This window comes from Perissodus microlepis, chromosome 12 (genome assembly GCF_051167445.1).
Source record: "Perissodus microlepis isolate ML-2025 ecotype Zambia chromosome 12, ASM5116744v1, whole genome shotgun sequence".
NCBI lineage: Eukaryota > Metazoa > Chordata > Actinopteri > Cichliformes > Cichlidae > Perissodus > Perissodus microlepis.
Genome location: NC_140472.1, coordinates 10,093,802 through 10,112,046, shown reverse-complemented (window position 1 = coordinate 10,112,046; position 18,245 = coordinate 10,093,802). Strand labels below are relative to the sequence as shown.

The 18,245-nt window shown below is 38.7% G+C and overlaps 1 protein-coding gene across 1 annotated transcript in view; it reads left to right on the top strand.

The window, feature by feature from the left end:
* LOC146375793 (voltage-dependent N-type calcium channel subunit alpha-1B-like) overlaps positions 1 to 18,245 on the top strand; it is a 285,946-nt gene that overhangs the window by 152,536 nt on the left and 115,165 nt on the right. Inside the window, exons 26-28 of the mRNA XM_084946389.1 lie at positions 504 to 515; positions 8,700 to 8,720; positions 16,255 to 16,351. Coding sequence (XP_084802515.1) covers positions 504 to 515; positions 8,700 to 8,720; positions 16,255 to 16,351 — 130 coding nt within the window. The remainder of the gene's footprint in view (positions 1 to 503; positions 516 to 8,699; positions 8,721 to 16,254; positions 16,352 to 18,245) is intronic.

Below are 18,245 nucleotides of genomic sequence, written 5' to 3'. Positions count from 1 at the left end.
CAACAAATTGTTTCTCGTTCACTGGAAGTGGCTGGACAGTCAAAAAGCTCACAAACTGATCAACTCTGAGCACTGATGAGGCAGGATTGAGTCACCTTTATTCAGGTTTTGGTCCAGAAGCTGATATTGAGCATGCCACAGCAAACTGGAGAAATTATAAAGAAGAGGTGTCATAACCATAAGTACTGTTTCTTTGCATGAATTTGATTGTTTGTTTGTTTTTTGCCAAGGAACTCTTTGAAGCTTATGAAATGATTGCGATTATTTTTCACTATATCATTGAAACAAATGGCAAAATGTATGAAACACAAAATTTGTTCCTGTGCCAAAACGTTTGCCTTGACCATAAACACTATACACATACACTAACCTTACAAAAGCAGATGACCTCTTTATGTATGTGTGAGAGGTGTGTATGAGAGTGTGTGTGTGTGTTATGATATTGTACAATGTGCTAATTTACATAATCCTCTCCCTGTTTCTGTCCTGGTATCGTTTTGAAGGAGCTTCATGGGGTAATGCCTCCTCTACCTCTCTCATCTTGCCTGTTTGTGTCATTATCAGTGCGTATGTATGTGAGAAAGAAAACATACATGGCTTACACTGCAAAAACAAGTAATTTCCTCACATACTCGGTCTTACTTCTTGACATCTAGGTCACAAAGTATAAAGAAATTAAAGTTAAAATTAAAGTCAAATAATCTAAATTTGTCTTTTTTAATACACCAACAACAATCTACCCTGTTTACTATATGGAAATGTATTTGGCCACAATTCTATGAGGGAAACCGGACAAACACAATTTTCAAACTGTATAGAAATTTAAGCCAATACATTTTTCAGCATCCTTTTGTGAGTAAGATTAAATTAACTGCTTACAAAAATATTTTTCTGTTAAAATTGCCCACTTGTTTTGAATCATGCCAGAAGCTAGGGCAAATCCATTTTACACAGAACACAGTTATATTAAAAAGATTGTAAAATAGTGATTGTTGAAGGAAACAATCAGCAATGTCAGAATGACAAATTACCACCCATATCTGTTTTGTTTTATTTTCTTTTGTTTGTTTGTTTTTGTTTAAGCAGTAAGCAGTATATGTAGTGAAATTGCTTGTGAGAATGTGTCTTTTTTGCAGTGTGTAATGTTTTGTTTGGGACACACGCATCTGGTCTACCAGCTATTCATGCGTCATGCAGGTTGAGAACCTGGTTCCAGCAGTGTATCGTGTTGCTTAGCATCAGGTCCTTGCTCTATAGCCATTTGTGCTATTCGGGGACATGGCACGATAGTGCTCATATCTCGTATCTTCCCTGAGCTTTTGGGAGGTGTTTTTATCAGCACTGTGTTTTGCCACAGCTTTGGTTAGACTGGAATGATCACATTAATTTCATATTAACTGTTCAGCAGAGACTTGTTAACATTACAAGAAAACTGGTACCAGAGGGCACGAGTAGTCGTCAGAGAATATTGAGCTCGTAGCATGCGCATTAGAGTGTGCATGCTAGTGCCGTGTGACTGTATGCGTGCTCCTAAAAAGAGGTGTTAAATGACATTCCTGTGACTGTAGTGTCACATGATTTCCATCTACACCGAAATGATAGACAGTACTTTGCAAAGGTCTTGAGCCTGCCTTATTTCTTCATATTTTAAAACTAGATAAAAATTGGTGCAATGTCTTATATTAAATCATGTGGACATATACATTGAAATACAGTATATAAGTACACAGTGGGATGCAAAGGTTTGGGCAACCTTGTTAATAGTCATTATTTCCCTGTATAAATCGTTGGTTGTTACAATAAAAAATGTCAGTTAAATATATCATATAGGAGACACACACAGTGATATTTGAGAAGTGAGATAAAGTTTATTGGATTTACATAAAGTGTGTGATAATTGTTTAAACAAAATCAGGCAGGTGCATAAATTTGGGCACTGTTGTCATTTTATTGATTCCAAAACCTTTAGAACCATTTATTGGAGCTCAAATTGGCTTGGTAAGCTCAGTGACCCCTGACCTACATACACAGGTGAATCCAATAATGAGAAAGAGCAAAGAGGGGGTCAATTGTAAGTTTCCCTCCTCTTTTAATTTTCTCTGAAGAGTACACGCACACACACGCACACATCCTCCAACCACACACACCCATATTTTGCTCCATTGCGGTTTATTTCACACCTCAAACATTTAGTAAACAATTAAGCAAATACAAGTAATCTGCAATAAATTGCAGGTAGTAAGAAAATAAACTACTAACTCTTTTACGCTACGTCCGCACCTACACGAGTATTTTTGAAAACGCAGCTGTTTCATCCACACATAAACGGCGTTTGGAATCACCGAAAACGGAGATTGAAGATGAATTGCAGAATGGCAGATGGAGACAAATTACTGTTAATCTTACTGTCTGCAGGTTTTACACGCTTACATACACACGCAGTTACTGTCCCTCCATTTACAAAGGCAGAGGCGTCACGGTGTGATTATTTTACGTGTAGTTGTTTTTTTTTCCTGTGTAATAATATTCAACATTGCTATCAATGCATTTTTCAAAAAATGCCTCTCTGTGCAAAATAGGTTTAAAAACATAAACAGCTGTGGGATACTGTTTGTCCGTGATTTGAACCGGGGGAACAAATCGTGGCAGGATCAGCCTGATATTATTTGTATCCCACTGTAACTTTACTGTATAAAGTATAGTATAGTATGTATATCTCCAAAATGTCAGGAGTAGTTAGTCAATACAAGAAGTGTTTGTGAACTAAAAATCAAGAATGTGGGATACTGTTTGTCCGTGATTTAAACAGCCCAGCGCTGCTCCCGACGAAGGGAAAACCAATTCTGCAGGGGAGACCTACCTTGGCCAAAGGGAACATATGCTTCACCATATTTAGAATGAAGTTGGTTTGGAAACATATTCAGCGATGCTTCATCTCCTGCTTTGCGTTTCTGTAGGCGCCCCGTGCTCGCAGTGTCCAAGCGTTTTGTTTTTTTTCCCCCCTTGTCATCCCGCGCCCCCCCTGCCATGGCTCTGCGCGCCCCCTAGGGGGCCACACTTTGGGAAGGTCTGGTTTAGGGGAAGGATACAGAAAGCTTTCTCAGAGCTTTAAGCTGTCTGTTTCCACAGTTAGGAACATATTGAGAAAATGGAAGACCAAAGGCTCAGTTCAAGTTAAGGCTCGAAGTGGCAGACCAAGAAAAATCTCAGATAGACAGAAGCGACAAATGGTGAGAACAGTCAGAGTTAACCCACAGACCAGCACCAAAGACCTACAACATCATCTTGCAGGAGATGGAGTCACTGTGCATTGTTCAACCATTCGGTGCACTTTACACAAGGGGTTGCTGTATGCGAGAGTGGTGCAGAGGAAGCCTTTTCTCCACCCACAGCACAAACAGAGCCGCTTGAGGTATGCTAAACCAGCTTCATTCTGGCATAAGGTGCTGTGGACTGATGAAACTAAAATTGAGTTATTTGGGCATAACAAGGGGCGTTATGCATGGAGGAAAAAGAACACAGCATTCCAAAATAAAAACCACCTGCTACCTACAGTAAAATATGGTGGTGGTTCCATCATGCTGTGTGGCCAGTGCAGGGACTGGGAATCTTGTCAAAGTTGAGGGACACATGGATTCCACTCAGTATCAGCGGATTCTGGAGACCAATGTCCAGGAATCGGTGACAAAGCTGAAGCTGTGCCGGGGCTGGATCTTTCAATAAGACAACAACCTGAAACACTGCTCAAAGTCCACTAAGGCATTCATGCAGAGGAACAAGTACAACGTTCTGGAATGGCCATCTCAGTCCCCAGACCTGAATATTTTTGAAAATCTGTGGTGTGAGTTAAAGAGAGCTGTCCATGCTCAGAAGCCATCAAACCTGAATGAACTAGAGATGTTTTGTAAAGAGCAATGGTCCAAAACACCTTCAACCACAATCCAGACTCTCATTGGAACCTACAGGAAGCGTTTAGAGGCTGTAATTTCTGCAAAAGGCGGATCTATTAAATATTGATTTTATTTATTTATTTTTTTTGTGGTGCCCAAATTTATGCACCTGCCTGATTTTGTTTAAACAATTATTGCACACTTTCTGTAAATCCAATGAACTTCATTTTACTTCTCAAATAACACTGTGTGTGTCTCCTATATGATATATTTAACTGACATTTTTTATTGTAACAACCAAAGATTTATACCGGCAAATAATGACTATTAACAAGGTTGCCCAAAGTTTTGCATCCCACTTATCAGTATACTTATAAATATATAAATACGGTGTATAAGGCAAAAATGATGTTTGTACAAAAAGCCAATATTTTTGTATGAACATCTTTATTTATTGTCAAGAGGCACTTAACCATCTTAGGCAAGCTTTCTTTTAATTTCTCTGTAGTTTTCAGGAATAGTTCTACAGGCTTCCTAAAGGACATTTTAAAAAAAACCCTCCTCTTTGGATTTTGACTGCCTTTTGTTCCATTCTCTGTTCAGATGATCCCATGTTGCTTAAATAATGTTCAGATCAAGGCTAAGCCGTAGCTGATAATCCATTTAGTGTTTTTCTGTCAGGTATACTTTTACTGTGCTGGCAGTGTGGTTTGGATCATTATCATACTGAAAACTCCTCTGGCTGAAATGCAGACTCAACTCACAACAGAGCCTCCAACATGTTTTACAGTTATCTATAGACATATGAATTCATCATTCCATAAGACGTTCAGTCTAGTTCTTGTGTAATTTAGCATTTCCTTCCTTAAGAGTATTTGGTGAACTGTAAATGGATGAGTCAAAGGAGCTTGCAAAGAAAAGCGTCTGGACTTCTTTAAGTTTACTTGAAGACGTTTCACCTCTCATCCGAGAAGCTTCTTCAGTTCTAAGGTCAAATGGTGGAGAGTCCCAGATATAAACCTAGTGGGAGTATCCCCCCCACAGAGGGACAAAAGGACCCCCTGATGATCTTCTAATCGCCTGAGCCAAGGTGTGAAACTGGGTGTGGGTCCCAATCAGCCAGAGTTTCTGGTGTGTTCATTGTGAAACCTGGCCCCACCTTATCATGCGAATTCCTGAGGTCAGATGGCCCAGGATGTGAGTGGGCGTTAAGGCGTCTGGGAAGGGATCTCAAAACTGGATTATAGATGGCAGAGAGTTGGTGTCGTAAACCCCCGCCTCTGTTCAAAGATGGTCGCTCACAGTGGACATAGATGGCTTCTTTCACTCCTCTTTCAAACCATCTGTCCTCTCTGTCCAAAATGTGAACATTGGCATCCTCGAAAGAGTGTCCTTTATCCTTAAGATGCAGATGGACTGCTGAGTCTTGTCCTGTGGAGGTGGCTCTTCTGTGTTGTGCCATGCGCTTGTGAAGTGGCTGTTTGGTCTCTCCAATGTAGAGGTCTGGGCATTCCTCTTTGCTGACTTTAAGAACGGGCGTTCTTAAAGTCAGCAAAGAGGCACAGAAAAGAAGACCAGACACCAACGAGGGAGGATAAGAAGGACAGACGCAACAACATTGTCATCCCCTATGTAGCCGGTGTATCAGAAAAACTTAGGAGAGTTTTCTCCAAGCATGACATCCCGGTGCATTTCAGACCCAGCAACACGCTCAGACAAAAACTGTTTCACCCGAAAGACAAAAAGCCAAAACACAGACTTAACAATGTGGTGTATGCTGTACAGTGCAGCGAGGAATGCCCAGACCTCTACATTGGAGAGACCAAACAGCCACTTCACAAGCGCATGGCACAACACAGAAGAGCCACCTCCACAGGACAAGACTCAGCAGTCCATCTGCATCTTAAGGATAAAGGACACTCTTTCGAGGATGCCAATGTTCACATTTTGGACAGAGAGGACAGATGGTTTGAAAGAGGAGTGAAAGAAGCCATCTATGTCCACTGTGAGCGACCATCTTTGAACAGAGGCGGGGGTTTACGACACCAACTCTCTGCCATCTATAATCCAGTTTTGAGATCCCTTCCCAGACGCCTTAACGCCCACTCACATCCTGGGCCATCTGACCTCAGGAATTCGCATGATAAGGTGGGGCCAGGTTTCACAATGAACACACCCGAAACTCTGGCTGATTGGGACCCACACCCAGTTTCACACCTTGGCTCAGGCGATTAGAAGATCATCAGGGGGTCCTTTTGTCCCTCTGTGGGGGGGATACTCCCACTAGGTTTATATCTGGGACTCTCCACCATTTGACCTTAGAACTGAAGAAGCTTCTCGGATGAGAGGTGAAACGTCTTCAAGTAAACTTAAAGAAGTCCAGACGCTTTTCTTTGCAAGCTCCTTTGACTACGATGACCTGGATGACTGAGAACCTTCACAGACATGTAAATGGATGAACTGAATGGCCAGCTGTATCTCTCAGGTCCTGTGTCCAGGTTGTTGCCAATGCTCTTTGGGAATCACCCTGTTGGTGAAAAAATATAATAATATTTAGATAATATAATATTTATTTCTGCCTAACTGTGTCATTGTTGGTGTTTTTTTTCTGAAAATGGGAGAAAATGCAGCTAACTTTCCAAGAAAACAAAAAACTTAAAAAAAAGACCTTCAGAAAATCTGGAAAACTATTGCTGAAGACCATTTTAAAAACATTACAAGAAAATCTGGATCCATGGAAGCAAAACATAAAGAAGTGAGGTGTGGTTCAAGACTTTTGCACAACAGTGTACATTATGTTCCTTGACAGACATCTGTCTAAATCATCATCATTGTGGATGATTTGTTCCAGACCTGTGCTCAGAAAGTAATACTAGTTAAATTAATGTTTTCAGTGACTAATGAGCATCACTGGCTTCAGTAGAAAATAAATTAAACTTTATGAAACTACTTATTCTATTTTTTTCTGGGGGAGGGGGGGGGGGTGTTTGTTTTTTTAAAATATGAAGTAAAAATAATAGAAACAGTGAAATAGACGGGATAAGAGGTCAGATAAGAAAAAACTTACACAAACTTGAGAAGAGAAGAGACCTCTCCCAGAATAGTTAATAGACAACCTAGATGGAGGACGTATAACCTTTACCTTCTATCACAGTGAATTTAATTACTTTCGATAGCTCATAAACTGAAAGATAATTGAAAATCTGTTTTTTTTATTTATTTTTACTATTTTTTACTTTTATAACTGGATGATGTACTGCGTGGTGGATGTGGATGCTACTGCTAAGTTTATACTATATTAGATATATTTACTGGATTTGTGGAGAAAGACAACTGAGATAATACCAGCTGATATCAACAAAAAAATGCTAAATGTAGGTTTTTTAGATGAATATCAGCCAGTCCAAATTCAAAAGCTCTTTATTATGTAATGTGAAAGGATTCAGTAATTATAAAGTAAGCTCAGCATACAAGTAAAATCACGTATAACCTAATCTGACTAGTTTCTCACACATGAGACTTACCTATACCTAGTTACCTATAGCTCTACACTGCAGTACAAGAGCAATATTGTTTCCAATTTTGCAGATCACTACGACAGCTTTAAAAGAAAAATTGTATCACGTTTGTTTACAAGCCTTTTGAATGATTTAAAGAAAAACACACTGCATAATTTTATGCTTGAAATACTTTAAAGTCAACTTGAGTCTATTTTACCAACATAAAGGAGTTAATGTGTGTTAATTTAATTAGTTTAATTAGATAATTACCAACAACTAAAAAGCTCTCCATTTGATCAAATGCTGTTAATGCAAAAAGCCACCGTTTTAAGACAAGCAGGATGAATTTTAATTCCAGTTTTCTTATTTTATGGTCATATTTTCTTGTTTTTTCTGGCTCTGATAATTCTTTTTTTTCTTGCATTTTATTTCATGTTAGATCCATTTACAGAATATCAAATACTTGATATCTCTGTAGATGTGATTCTAAATTGTCTTTATGAATTGAGTTCCTTTTGTTTCTGCAGCAGGTTTAGTCAAATCAAAACAAGTAATTTGCGGATGGTTTTTGCTCAAAGTCTTTGCCGTATTGTCGCTATCTTATACCAAGCCTTGTTTGACTGACAGCTGTCATTCTCTCATCATGCATGAATCTTGAACTGCCTACCATTCATTTGATCAAGTGCTTGTCGCATGGACAACAAATCTGAATCCAAGGCCAAATCTTTAAATCTGTCACTTGACCTTCTTGAACTACTCAGACTGCATCATTAAACATGATGAAGCAAACTGCAATACTGGTTTGTAATGTTGGATTCAGATGCAAGTGATAACCCAGTTTTTAGGACTCATGTAACATTTCTTTAATTAGTTTTATTCTAAATGCCGTTATTATTATATAGACAATTTCCTAAAAGGCCATTGTTTTTCTTATTTGATCTCTTCATTTGATATTTTGGTTGAGACTCAGTAGTTGTTGTGTGTATATTACAGACAAGGACTTAGCAGCTGCCTGTTTTAATACGACAGTTACTATTTGTGTATTACTTCAGTGAAAGGCTACCTCCAGAAATAGCACTTAGAACGCAATCATACCTACGATTTCACTCTTGTTTTCACTGTGTACTGTCAATGAAATAGTTTATCAACTGCTACCAAACAAAAAAATATATTGTTACATTTTTTTTTTCTTTCTTTCCGAAACTATGCTGTTGTCAGTTGATGCAAACATATGCCTTATTTTGTTTATGTATGTGAAGCATCCATAAATGTTTTGTACCCTGTTTTACCACTGTTCTCCCCCAAGTAGATTGCAACAAGGTGTGACCAGGTGGGGAACCCCCCATGCAACCCCAATCCACTTTCATCCTACTCCACCCCATTTTACCTTATACCTCATCCTAATACACCGTTTTTAACCACCATTCTTTTTATGCTTAGATCAGCTTCATGTATAAATTATTAAACTCATGCTTCAGTGAAACAAATGTCTTTTTAAACATAACAGTAATGTGTCTGAGTGCCATCAACTAAAACCTGCCTGTATTTACCAAAATCCTTAACTACTTTAATCGTTTCATTTCAATTAGCTGTACAGACATTTTTCATTGTTGTATTTTCTTGTATTTCAATCCCATAACATCAATTAAGTCCCAAATAACCCAACTAAGGTGCCTATAGATTGGAAATAATTTGTTTATCGCACATTGCTTTGAAGCTGATGGCTTTTTGTTTGCATACATTCCAGGCTCCAGGTGCTTAGTTATCCTGTGGAAGATATTACTACCTGGTCATATGTCAAACATTTATTTTTCACTCTTACTGGTAGTTGACTCACCTGGAAGTTGAGAAACATTTATCTTGGGTCCCACACACTTCGCATTGCCAGCAGTTATTTCATCCATAGTCACTTGAAGTTGTAGATTTTCCTTTACTTTCCCTGGTTGCCACATCACTGTGAATCACTTCCAGTGTGTATGCAGTTGTAGGGATAACGTAATTTTATTAAAAAAAAAAAATCATGAATATAAAACATAGTTTAAGGCTCACATGTTGATTTTTTTTCCCATTTCAACCTGGGAACAAAATAGAAAACCTGTGAATGGTTTAGTTGTAAATGAATTGATAATGTTCTCACATTTGAATTTGATTTGGATAAAACTGTCAGTAGCGGATTCAAAGAAGCTAATTCAAAATGGACTTCTGCGCAGAGAAGGAATAGAAACAGTATGAAAATTTCAATTAAATTTTATTTACATAGCATGAAATCACAACTACAATTGCCTCAAGGCACTTTATATTGTAAGGCAAAGACCCTACAATAATAAAGAGAACATAGAGAAAATCCCAACAATCATATGACCCGGTATGAGCAAGTGCTTTGGCAAAAGTAGAAAGGAAAACCTCCCTTTTAACACGAAGAAACCTCCAGCAGGGCCAGGCTTAGGGAGGGACAGCCATCTGCCATGACCAATTGGGGGTGAGGGGAGGAAAACAGGACAAAGACACGCTGTGGTACAGAGCCAGAGATTAATAATAACTAATAATTAAATGCAGAGAATTGTATAAACACATAGTATAAGTGAAAAGGGTGACATTCAATGCATCATGGGAAAACACAAATAAGCCCACAGTCTGACAGTGAAGTGCTCTAATGAGGTGATATGGCACTAGAAGGTCACTTATAAGATGGGGCCTGATTATTTAAGACTTTGTATGTGAAGAGCAGGATTTTAAATTCAGTTTCTGGATTTAACAGGGAGCCAATGAAGAAGCCAGTATGGGAAAAATATGCTTTCTCTTTCTAGTCCCTGTCAGTACTAGTCCCTGTCAGCCTAAAGCTGATAAATGCATAGACTGTTTTTTCAGCATCAGATGAGTATTTTGCTAAATGACCGTGACATATCTCCATGAAATGAAAGAATGCTACACATGTGTTTTGCCTTAGTGTCACCTCAAGTTGAATGCTTGCATAGATGCAGTTATCCCTTAGTTGATTCTTTGCCAACTCCACTGCTAATACAGTAACTGCTAACATGAGTTAGCACGAGCTAACTCCTACATGCGCATATATATATTTATATGGGAAAGCAGGTGGTAGAGAGCAGAAATAAGCACAGAGCAGGGATAAGTGACAAAACATGACTGATGATATTCAGTGAGTTACGCAAGTCTAATAATTGTAGGCGGTGCTGGGAATTCTGTAACAGCAACTGTATGCAGGCTGCAGCAGCTCAAATGCCCAGTTTGAGATTTGACAATGAGCTATGTAGAAGAAAATCAGTTAATTAATCAGCTGGGTAGTAGCAGTTTTAAACAGTGTGATCAGCTGATGTGCTGTGGTTAATTGACTGCTTTAATGTGCTTCGCATTGGTCAGCTGACTTGGGTTAATGCATGCCTGGCAGACATTAACACAATGTTGTGTACACTGTTGGCTCTTTTAATAAGTCTAATTTTACTTTTTCCCTCTGCTTCCCCACCATGTCTTGGTATTGAGGGGTATTCTTTGAAAGCTATAAGAAATTCCTACATAGTCATTTCCTTAATCCCAAGTGTAACTGTGTATCTAAAAAGACCTCATTGTGAATACTTTAATTTATGTGCATTAGAGCAATTTCATTTTTTAAATTATTATTATTTTACTTATTGCTTACATTTCACCTTTGTGTTATTCCTCAGTATGTTCTTTCTTGATTGATTAGTTCATGTTACTGTTAGTTTGTCCTGTGTTTGTTTATTTTGTTCTCCATGTTTCCTTTCTGTCCTGTGTCAGTGTCTGTCTCCTGTGTCAATTTCTCTTATGATAAATTCATTCATGTCCCTGTTTTCCCCTTTTTGTTTTGGTTCTCACTTTTTTTTTATTTTGGTAATTAATTGGCTTTGGTGTCTTGGGTTTAGTTTAATTTCCATCTTTTTCCCCAGGTGTTTCCACTTTCCCTGATTCTCCTTCTGTGTTTGCATATATAGTGCTGATTCCTTTATAATAATTCCTCTCAATGTTTCCATTTTATGTTGAAATCATTTTACCTTTTGCTTTGTAAACTGTATTTTTAGACTGCTTCAATAAGCTTATTAAATGTGTACTTTGATTTAACTCTTCCCTGTTCATGCATCTTGTACATTGGTCCAAACTCCACAACACTTGACGCAATTTTGTAGTTTTGCTTCCACCACAGTTGATTTTAAATCAGACAATCATACAGAAATGAAGAGCATACTTTCAACTTTAAATTTCTAAACAGTTAATCCCAAGATTAGTAAAAAAAAAACAAACAAACCTTGAGTTAAACTGTGTGTCTGTGTAGTTCTTAGTGATTCAGGTCATGGAAATCTAAGGAGGTTGGAGAGAAACGTGACTGGACTTTTTTAAGTTTCTTGAGGACGTTTCCCCTCTTTTCTGGGAAGCTTTTTCATTTCTAAGACCAACTCAGTGGATACAAACATAAAGGGAAGATACAAAGGATAATAGTTTGCCATTTCTGGATTGTGCTATGCACATTGAGGAGAATAGAAAACTGGTCTGCATGTACGGGCTTACGATAAATCTCAAGGTTGACATTGAAGTTTATCGTAAGCCCGTACATGCAGACCAGTACCTTTGACTCCCACCACACTCTGGAACACAAACATAGAGGAAATGTTTTCTGATGGTGTTGCAGAATCCTGATTACTCAAAGCCAGAAAGGAAAGAAAAGGAACACACATATGTAAGGAAAGCTCTTAAAAAATGTGGTTATCCCAACTGGGCTATCATCAGATCAATAACGATGCACAGTAAAAATGGTCAGACATCAACATTGTCATCCTTTATGTCGCAGGTTTATCAGAGAAACTCAGGGAGAATCTTCTCCAAGCACGACATCCCAGTGCATGTCAAACCCAGCCACTACAAAAACTGGTTCATCCCAAGGACACAACTCCCAAACACAAACTAAACAACATAGTGCATGCTGTGCAGTGCAGCAAAGAGTGCTCAGACCTCTACATTGGAGAAACCAAATAGCCATTTCATAAACACTTGGCACAACATAGAAGAGCCACCTCGACAGGACAAGAATCAGCTGGACATCTGCATCTAAAGGACAAGGGTCACTCTTTCAAAGATGCCAGTGTTCGCATTTTGGACAGAGAAGACCAGATGGTTTGAAAGAGGAGTGAAAGAGGCCATTTATGTCCACTTTGAACGACCATCTTTGAACAGAGGGGGTGGCTTGCGACACCAACCACCTACAATCCAGTTTTGAGATGTGCCCGCTCACCTCAAGCGTCAGTTGATCTCAATAAGTCACATGATAATGTAAGGCAAGGTCTTACAATGGTTTTACCCGAAACCTCTGCTGATAATGACACACACCCTTTTTCACACCTTCCTGCATGTGATGAGGCACATGATCAATAGTGGGTCACCAACTCTTTAAAGGGACAACGACTACTAGGGCTTACATACCTGGGTTTCTCAACATTTTGCCTTAGAACTGAAAAGCTTCTCAGATGAGAGGTGAAACGTGTTCAAGAAACTTAAAGAAGTCCAGTCACTTTTCTTTCCAAGCTCCTAAGATAAATTAGAACTGTAATTGGAATTAAATTTAGGGTAGCACAGTGGCACGGTCCAGTGCTCCTGCAACCCTGAACTGGATAAGCAGAAGAAAATGGATGGATCCATGTTTAGGAGTTATAGCCATTTTTCACATAGCGCCCCAATTACTTTCCAAGATCCTAATCACAATGATGCTCACTAAGGAAATCTCAAAGATCAAGATTCTTGATGCAGATTCCTAAATATTTGCATTGTATCAGGGCACCCTGAAACCTCCCTTATGCTACAATAGGCTTGCAAAAGTATTCGGCCCCCTCGAACTTTCCCACATTTTGTCACATTACAGCCACAACAAACATGAATCAATTTTATTGGAATTCCACGTGAAAGACCAATACAAAGTGGTGTACCCGTGAGAAGTGGAACGAAAATCATACATGATTCCAAACACTTTTTACAAATAAATAACTACAAAGTGGGGTGTCTGGGTCTGGTTGAATTGGGGTTTAGTCCTCGTGTCTTGATACAGCCCTGATTTTGTTCTGCCTTGCTGCTTAATTAAAAGCCCCCCCCCCCAATGGGTATTGTACTCAGCCCTAAAAATCTTAGAAACATGGCATCTAACCAGGTACTTACTCTGTCTTGGCCAGTAACACTTTGAGGAATCTTGAAGTCATTTTGACATTGGTCTTTCAGTGAACAAATTAAACAAATGTGCTGGGCTGCTTTTGTTCAATAGTTCTAAAATTAGGAACACCCTGTCTCAGAATGATACTGAAAAACTAGTTTATGCATTTATTACTTTTAGGATGGACTATTCTAATTTATGATCAGGTTGTTCTAAAATCATCCTGAAAGTTAATCCACTTAATCCAAAATCCTACAACAGGAGTACTGACAAGTACTAGAAAGAGAGAGTATATTTATTCCATATTAGCTGCTCTTCATTGGCTCTCTGTTAAACCTCTGTGTAGTTTATTTTACGAAATTTTATATATTTATACACACACACATGCACACACACATATATATATATATATAAATATGTATATATACATATTTGGCATACTTATTCAGTAATGCGCATACATTCTTATATTTGTACATATATTTATTCTTATAATTCTCAGATTCCTATTCTTATATTTTGCTTTGTTCTTATGCTATTGTGTTTTGCACACCTCTGTTGCTTGTGAAGCTTGCACACAAGAATTATACTCGCATGTGCTGTACCAGTGTACCAGCACATGTGATGTGACAATAAAAGTGATTTGAATAAATTTAAAATCCTTCTTGTCATATGCAAGGTCTTGAAAAATTAAATTCAATTTCATATCAGTTTTATTTATATAGTTCTAAATCACAACAACATTTGCCCCATCTCATCTTAAAGACGTCATAGTACCATATCATGCCAACAGAGCACTTCACTTTTGAAATTTTGATTTTAATTGTGGTTTCTAAGGTGTTTAAAAATAGAATAGTAGGCAGAGTCTTCAGCTTTCAGGCCCCTCTTCTGTAGAGTAAATGGTAAATGGTCTGTATTTGTATAGCGCTTTACTTGGTCCTAAGGACCCCAAAGCGCTTTACACTATACACAATCATCCACCCATTCACACACTGGTGATGGCAAGCTACAGTGTAGCCACAGCACTGACAGAGGCGAGGCTCTGGACACTGGCGCCACCCTCTGGTAAATGGACTGGTTCTTATATAGTGCTTTTCTACTCATCTGAGCACTCAAAGCGCTTTACACAACTTGTGCATTCACCCATTCACACCCATTCGCACAAGCACATTTTTCTAATAGCTAACATTCACACACATTCATACTCCGATGGATGCATCGGAGAGCAATTTGGGGTTAGTATCTTGCCCAAGGATATTTGGCATGCAGACTAATCGAACCACCAACCTTCCGATCAGTAGATGACCTGCTCTACCACCTGAGCTACAGCCACCCCACCACCAGTAGGCAACGGGTGAAGTGTCTTGCCCAAGGACACAACGACCGAGACTGTCGGAGCCGGGGCTCGAACCGGCAACCTTCCGATTTCAAGACGAACACCCAACTCTTGAGCCACGATCGCCCCACTGGAGCTAGTCCCCAGTTTTGATTTGGGAGACAGACGATCTCTCTATCTTTAAGATTAAGCTTATGATGATGATGTACTGGCTGCTTCTTTTTCACCTGTTTTTACTCTGTGTGTTTTCACACTTTGCATCAAATTTTGCATAGACTTTTTGTCCTGTCTCTCTTGGCTGACCTTCCCTGAGCCTAGTTCTGCTGGAGGTTTCTTCCAGTTAATAGGGAGAGTTTGCTTTCCAAGTGCTTGGTCATAGTGGGTTGTTTGATTGTTTGAGTATTCTCTCTATTTTTGTAGGGGTCTTTACCTTAAAATATAAAGAGCTGTTATGATTTAGTGCTATATAAATGACATTGAAGTAGCTAGTAGTCAGCAGTCATTTTGCCTGTAGTCACTTAAAGTTGTCAAATGGCATTCACTTTTTATGGTCTCTGGTGACCACGTGACTTCCAGTGTGGTTGAAGCTTTTAAGATATGTCATGTTACTTTGCCAGGACAGTGGCTCTTTGTTTCTTCGATTAGACGCTCACCAACTTTCTTGGAATGTGTCCTGACTGCAGCACTGCATTTACAAGCATGGCACTGATATTCATCTTGTCATCAAGCACTGAATTTTCTCTGACACTTGCAGTGAAAAAAAATTATCCAGTGGTCTGTTAGAAGTCATACCTTCATGTATAAGCCCATGTCTCAGTATATAAGAATCAAAACTGTTCAGTTTTTTTTATATATTAAAGGGTTAATATTGATTATTAAATTAAATTATGGAGTTTAAAGTTTTTTAAAAACTGTATAATCATAATAAGTTTGAGGGTAATATGCAGGGGCCTAGTTGCCAGATTTCCCTGGTTGTTAAGTTTCATTTCCTCCTGCTCCACAATCCCCTTCAGGCACTCTGATTTGCAGACAACTCTGAGTCTAGTGTATGAGCATTCACCCTGTTATCACCCAGTACAACACTACCACATAGTTTATGGTCTACGCTGATCTGTACTTCTTGACCATCATGCATCGAGCTTAATAAACTTTCATAAAAATATTTCAATGTTTTCTTCATCTCTCTGTCACCCAGCTGATCTAAACACACCTCATTCACATCCTACCACAATCAAACCCTGTTACAACATACGGTCTAATTTCAGATATGGCTTTTGTTAGTAATATTGACAAAGATTACATTAACTGCATATTGTTTGTGGATACATTTTTGTGTGGTCTAAACATATTTGCTGTTCACAGGGGAACCAAAGGCAAGGACATCAGCACTATCAAGTCATTGAGGGTTCTTCGAGTTCTCAGGCCTCTGAAGACCATCAAGCGCCTGCCAAAACTCAAGGTTCTATTCTAGGACTTGAGTACACCCCCTTTAAAAAGTACAAATTTAATCAGTAGCTCAATGAACAAAAAAACACTTTCCCAAATTTTCACAAAGCTGAGTTTTAGTGAACACTCCATAACATGAAAATAAGGTTAATAATATAACTTAGATCACAAAATCTTCAGTTTTACTCAAATTGGTTGAAGCAAAAATGAATACACCCTGCAACAAAAACTACTACATCTGGTATTTTGTATTGCCACTGTGATTTTCAAGGACAGCACCAAGTCTTCTAGGCATGGTATGAACAAGTTGGCGACATATTGCAACATCTATCTTTTTCCATTCTTCGAGAATAACCTCTTTTAGAGCCTGGATGCTGCATGGAGAGTGATGCTCAACTTGTCGCTTCAGAATACCCCACAGGTGTTTGATTGGGTTCAGATTAGGAGACATACTTGACCAGTCTATCACCTTCACCCTGTTCTTCTTCAGAAATGCAACAGTAGCTTTAGATGTGTGTTTTGGATCATTGTCGTGTTGGAAAAGTGCACAACAACCAAGTGCACGCAGTGATGGCAGCATCTTCTCCTTCATTATAAAGCAGTACACAACATTAAGTTCATGATACCATCAATGAAATGCAGCTCCCCAACACCAGCAGCACTCATGCAGCCCCACATAAGGACACTGCCACCTAGTGATGTGTCGGTCGCGAACGAAATGGCTCTTAGAGCCGGATCTTTAATGTGAACGACACGAGCCGGCTCCTTATCGTGAACTGTGGGTTTTTTTTTCTTTCTCTCACCCTCTCTCTCGCACTTTTTTTCCGCTTCACTGCAAGCCTTGTGCTTTACGCTGGGATGAGGGGGGAGGGGCGGTAGTTACACTCAGTAGCACAGGAACAGACCGGGAGGGAGAGATAGAGAAAGAGCCAGGGACAACAACGTCACATTAGAAAGGTATAGTAATCATCCACAACTATTTTCAGTTGCAGAGGATAAAGGATTCAGAAAGTTTATTCATGCAGGTCCATATGACAGAGAATATGCATGTTCTTTTTGTTTTTATATTTAAATTTATATTTAATTCTGTTGTGGTTTGCAGTGTTTTGTGTTGTTTCACTTTAAATTTGTAAAAGGAAAAAGCTGAAAATTTAAATAGTTAGAAGTTGAAATGTGAATAGTTGGTTTTTGTATTATATGATTTATTTATTACATTTTATGTGGAGTGAATAAATAAAAGTATATTTACGGTGGCCCCTACAGACAAAGCATGTACAAACTTCAAAACAGGTATGAATTCTGAAGCACGTACAAACTCTGAAGCACGTACAAAAGACAACAGAAGTGCTCCAGGATGCTAGGTGCAATGTTGAGCTTTTGTTACCTAGTGGCTACACAAGCCAGCAAGTACCAACGACCGGATTTGATGTGTGGTAATAACAGGTAAATGAACTTTTTTTTTTTAATTATTTGAATATATATGAGTGCTTGTGTATAAATACACAAACAATACGCATATGCTTTCAATTGTGTAATTTAAGTGATCTAGTAGCTCTGCTTTGGAAGTTCAGTTCATGCTAGAAATGTGTTTTGGAGTTTGTACGTGTTTCATCTCTAGGGGCCACCGCATATATTTATATATAAAAATATATAAATAAAACCACTTTTTTATTTTACATTAGTAATTCCTTTTGTGCATAATTTTATATTATTGTTAATAATAAATTAATTAAAGCAACAAAACAATCTGAAGAGCCGGTTTGGAGCCAAAAGAGCCGGCTCTTTTTAGAGAACCGGCTCTTTCGGTTCGGCTCACTAAAAAGAGCCGGAAATCCCATCACTACTGCCACCACCATGTTTTACTATAGGCACCATGCATTTCATTTTGAAATCCTCACCTTTACCAC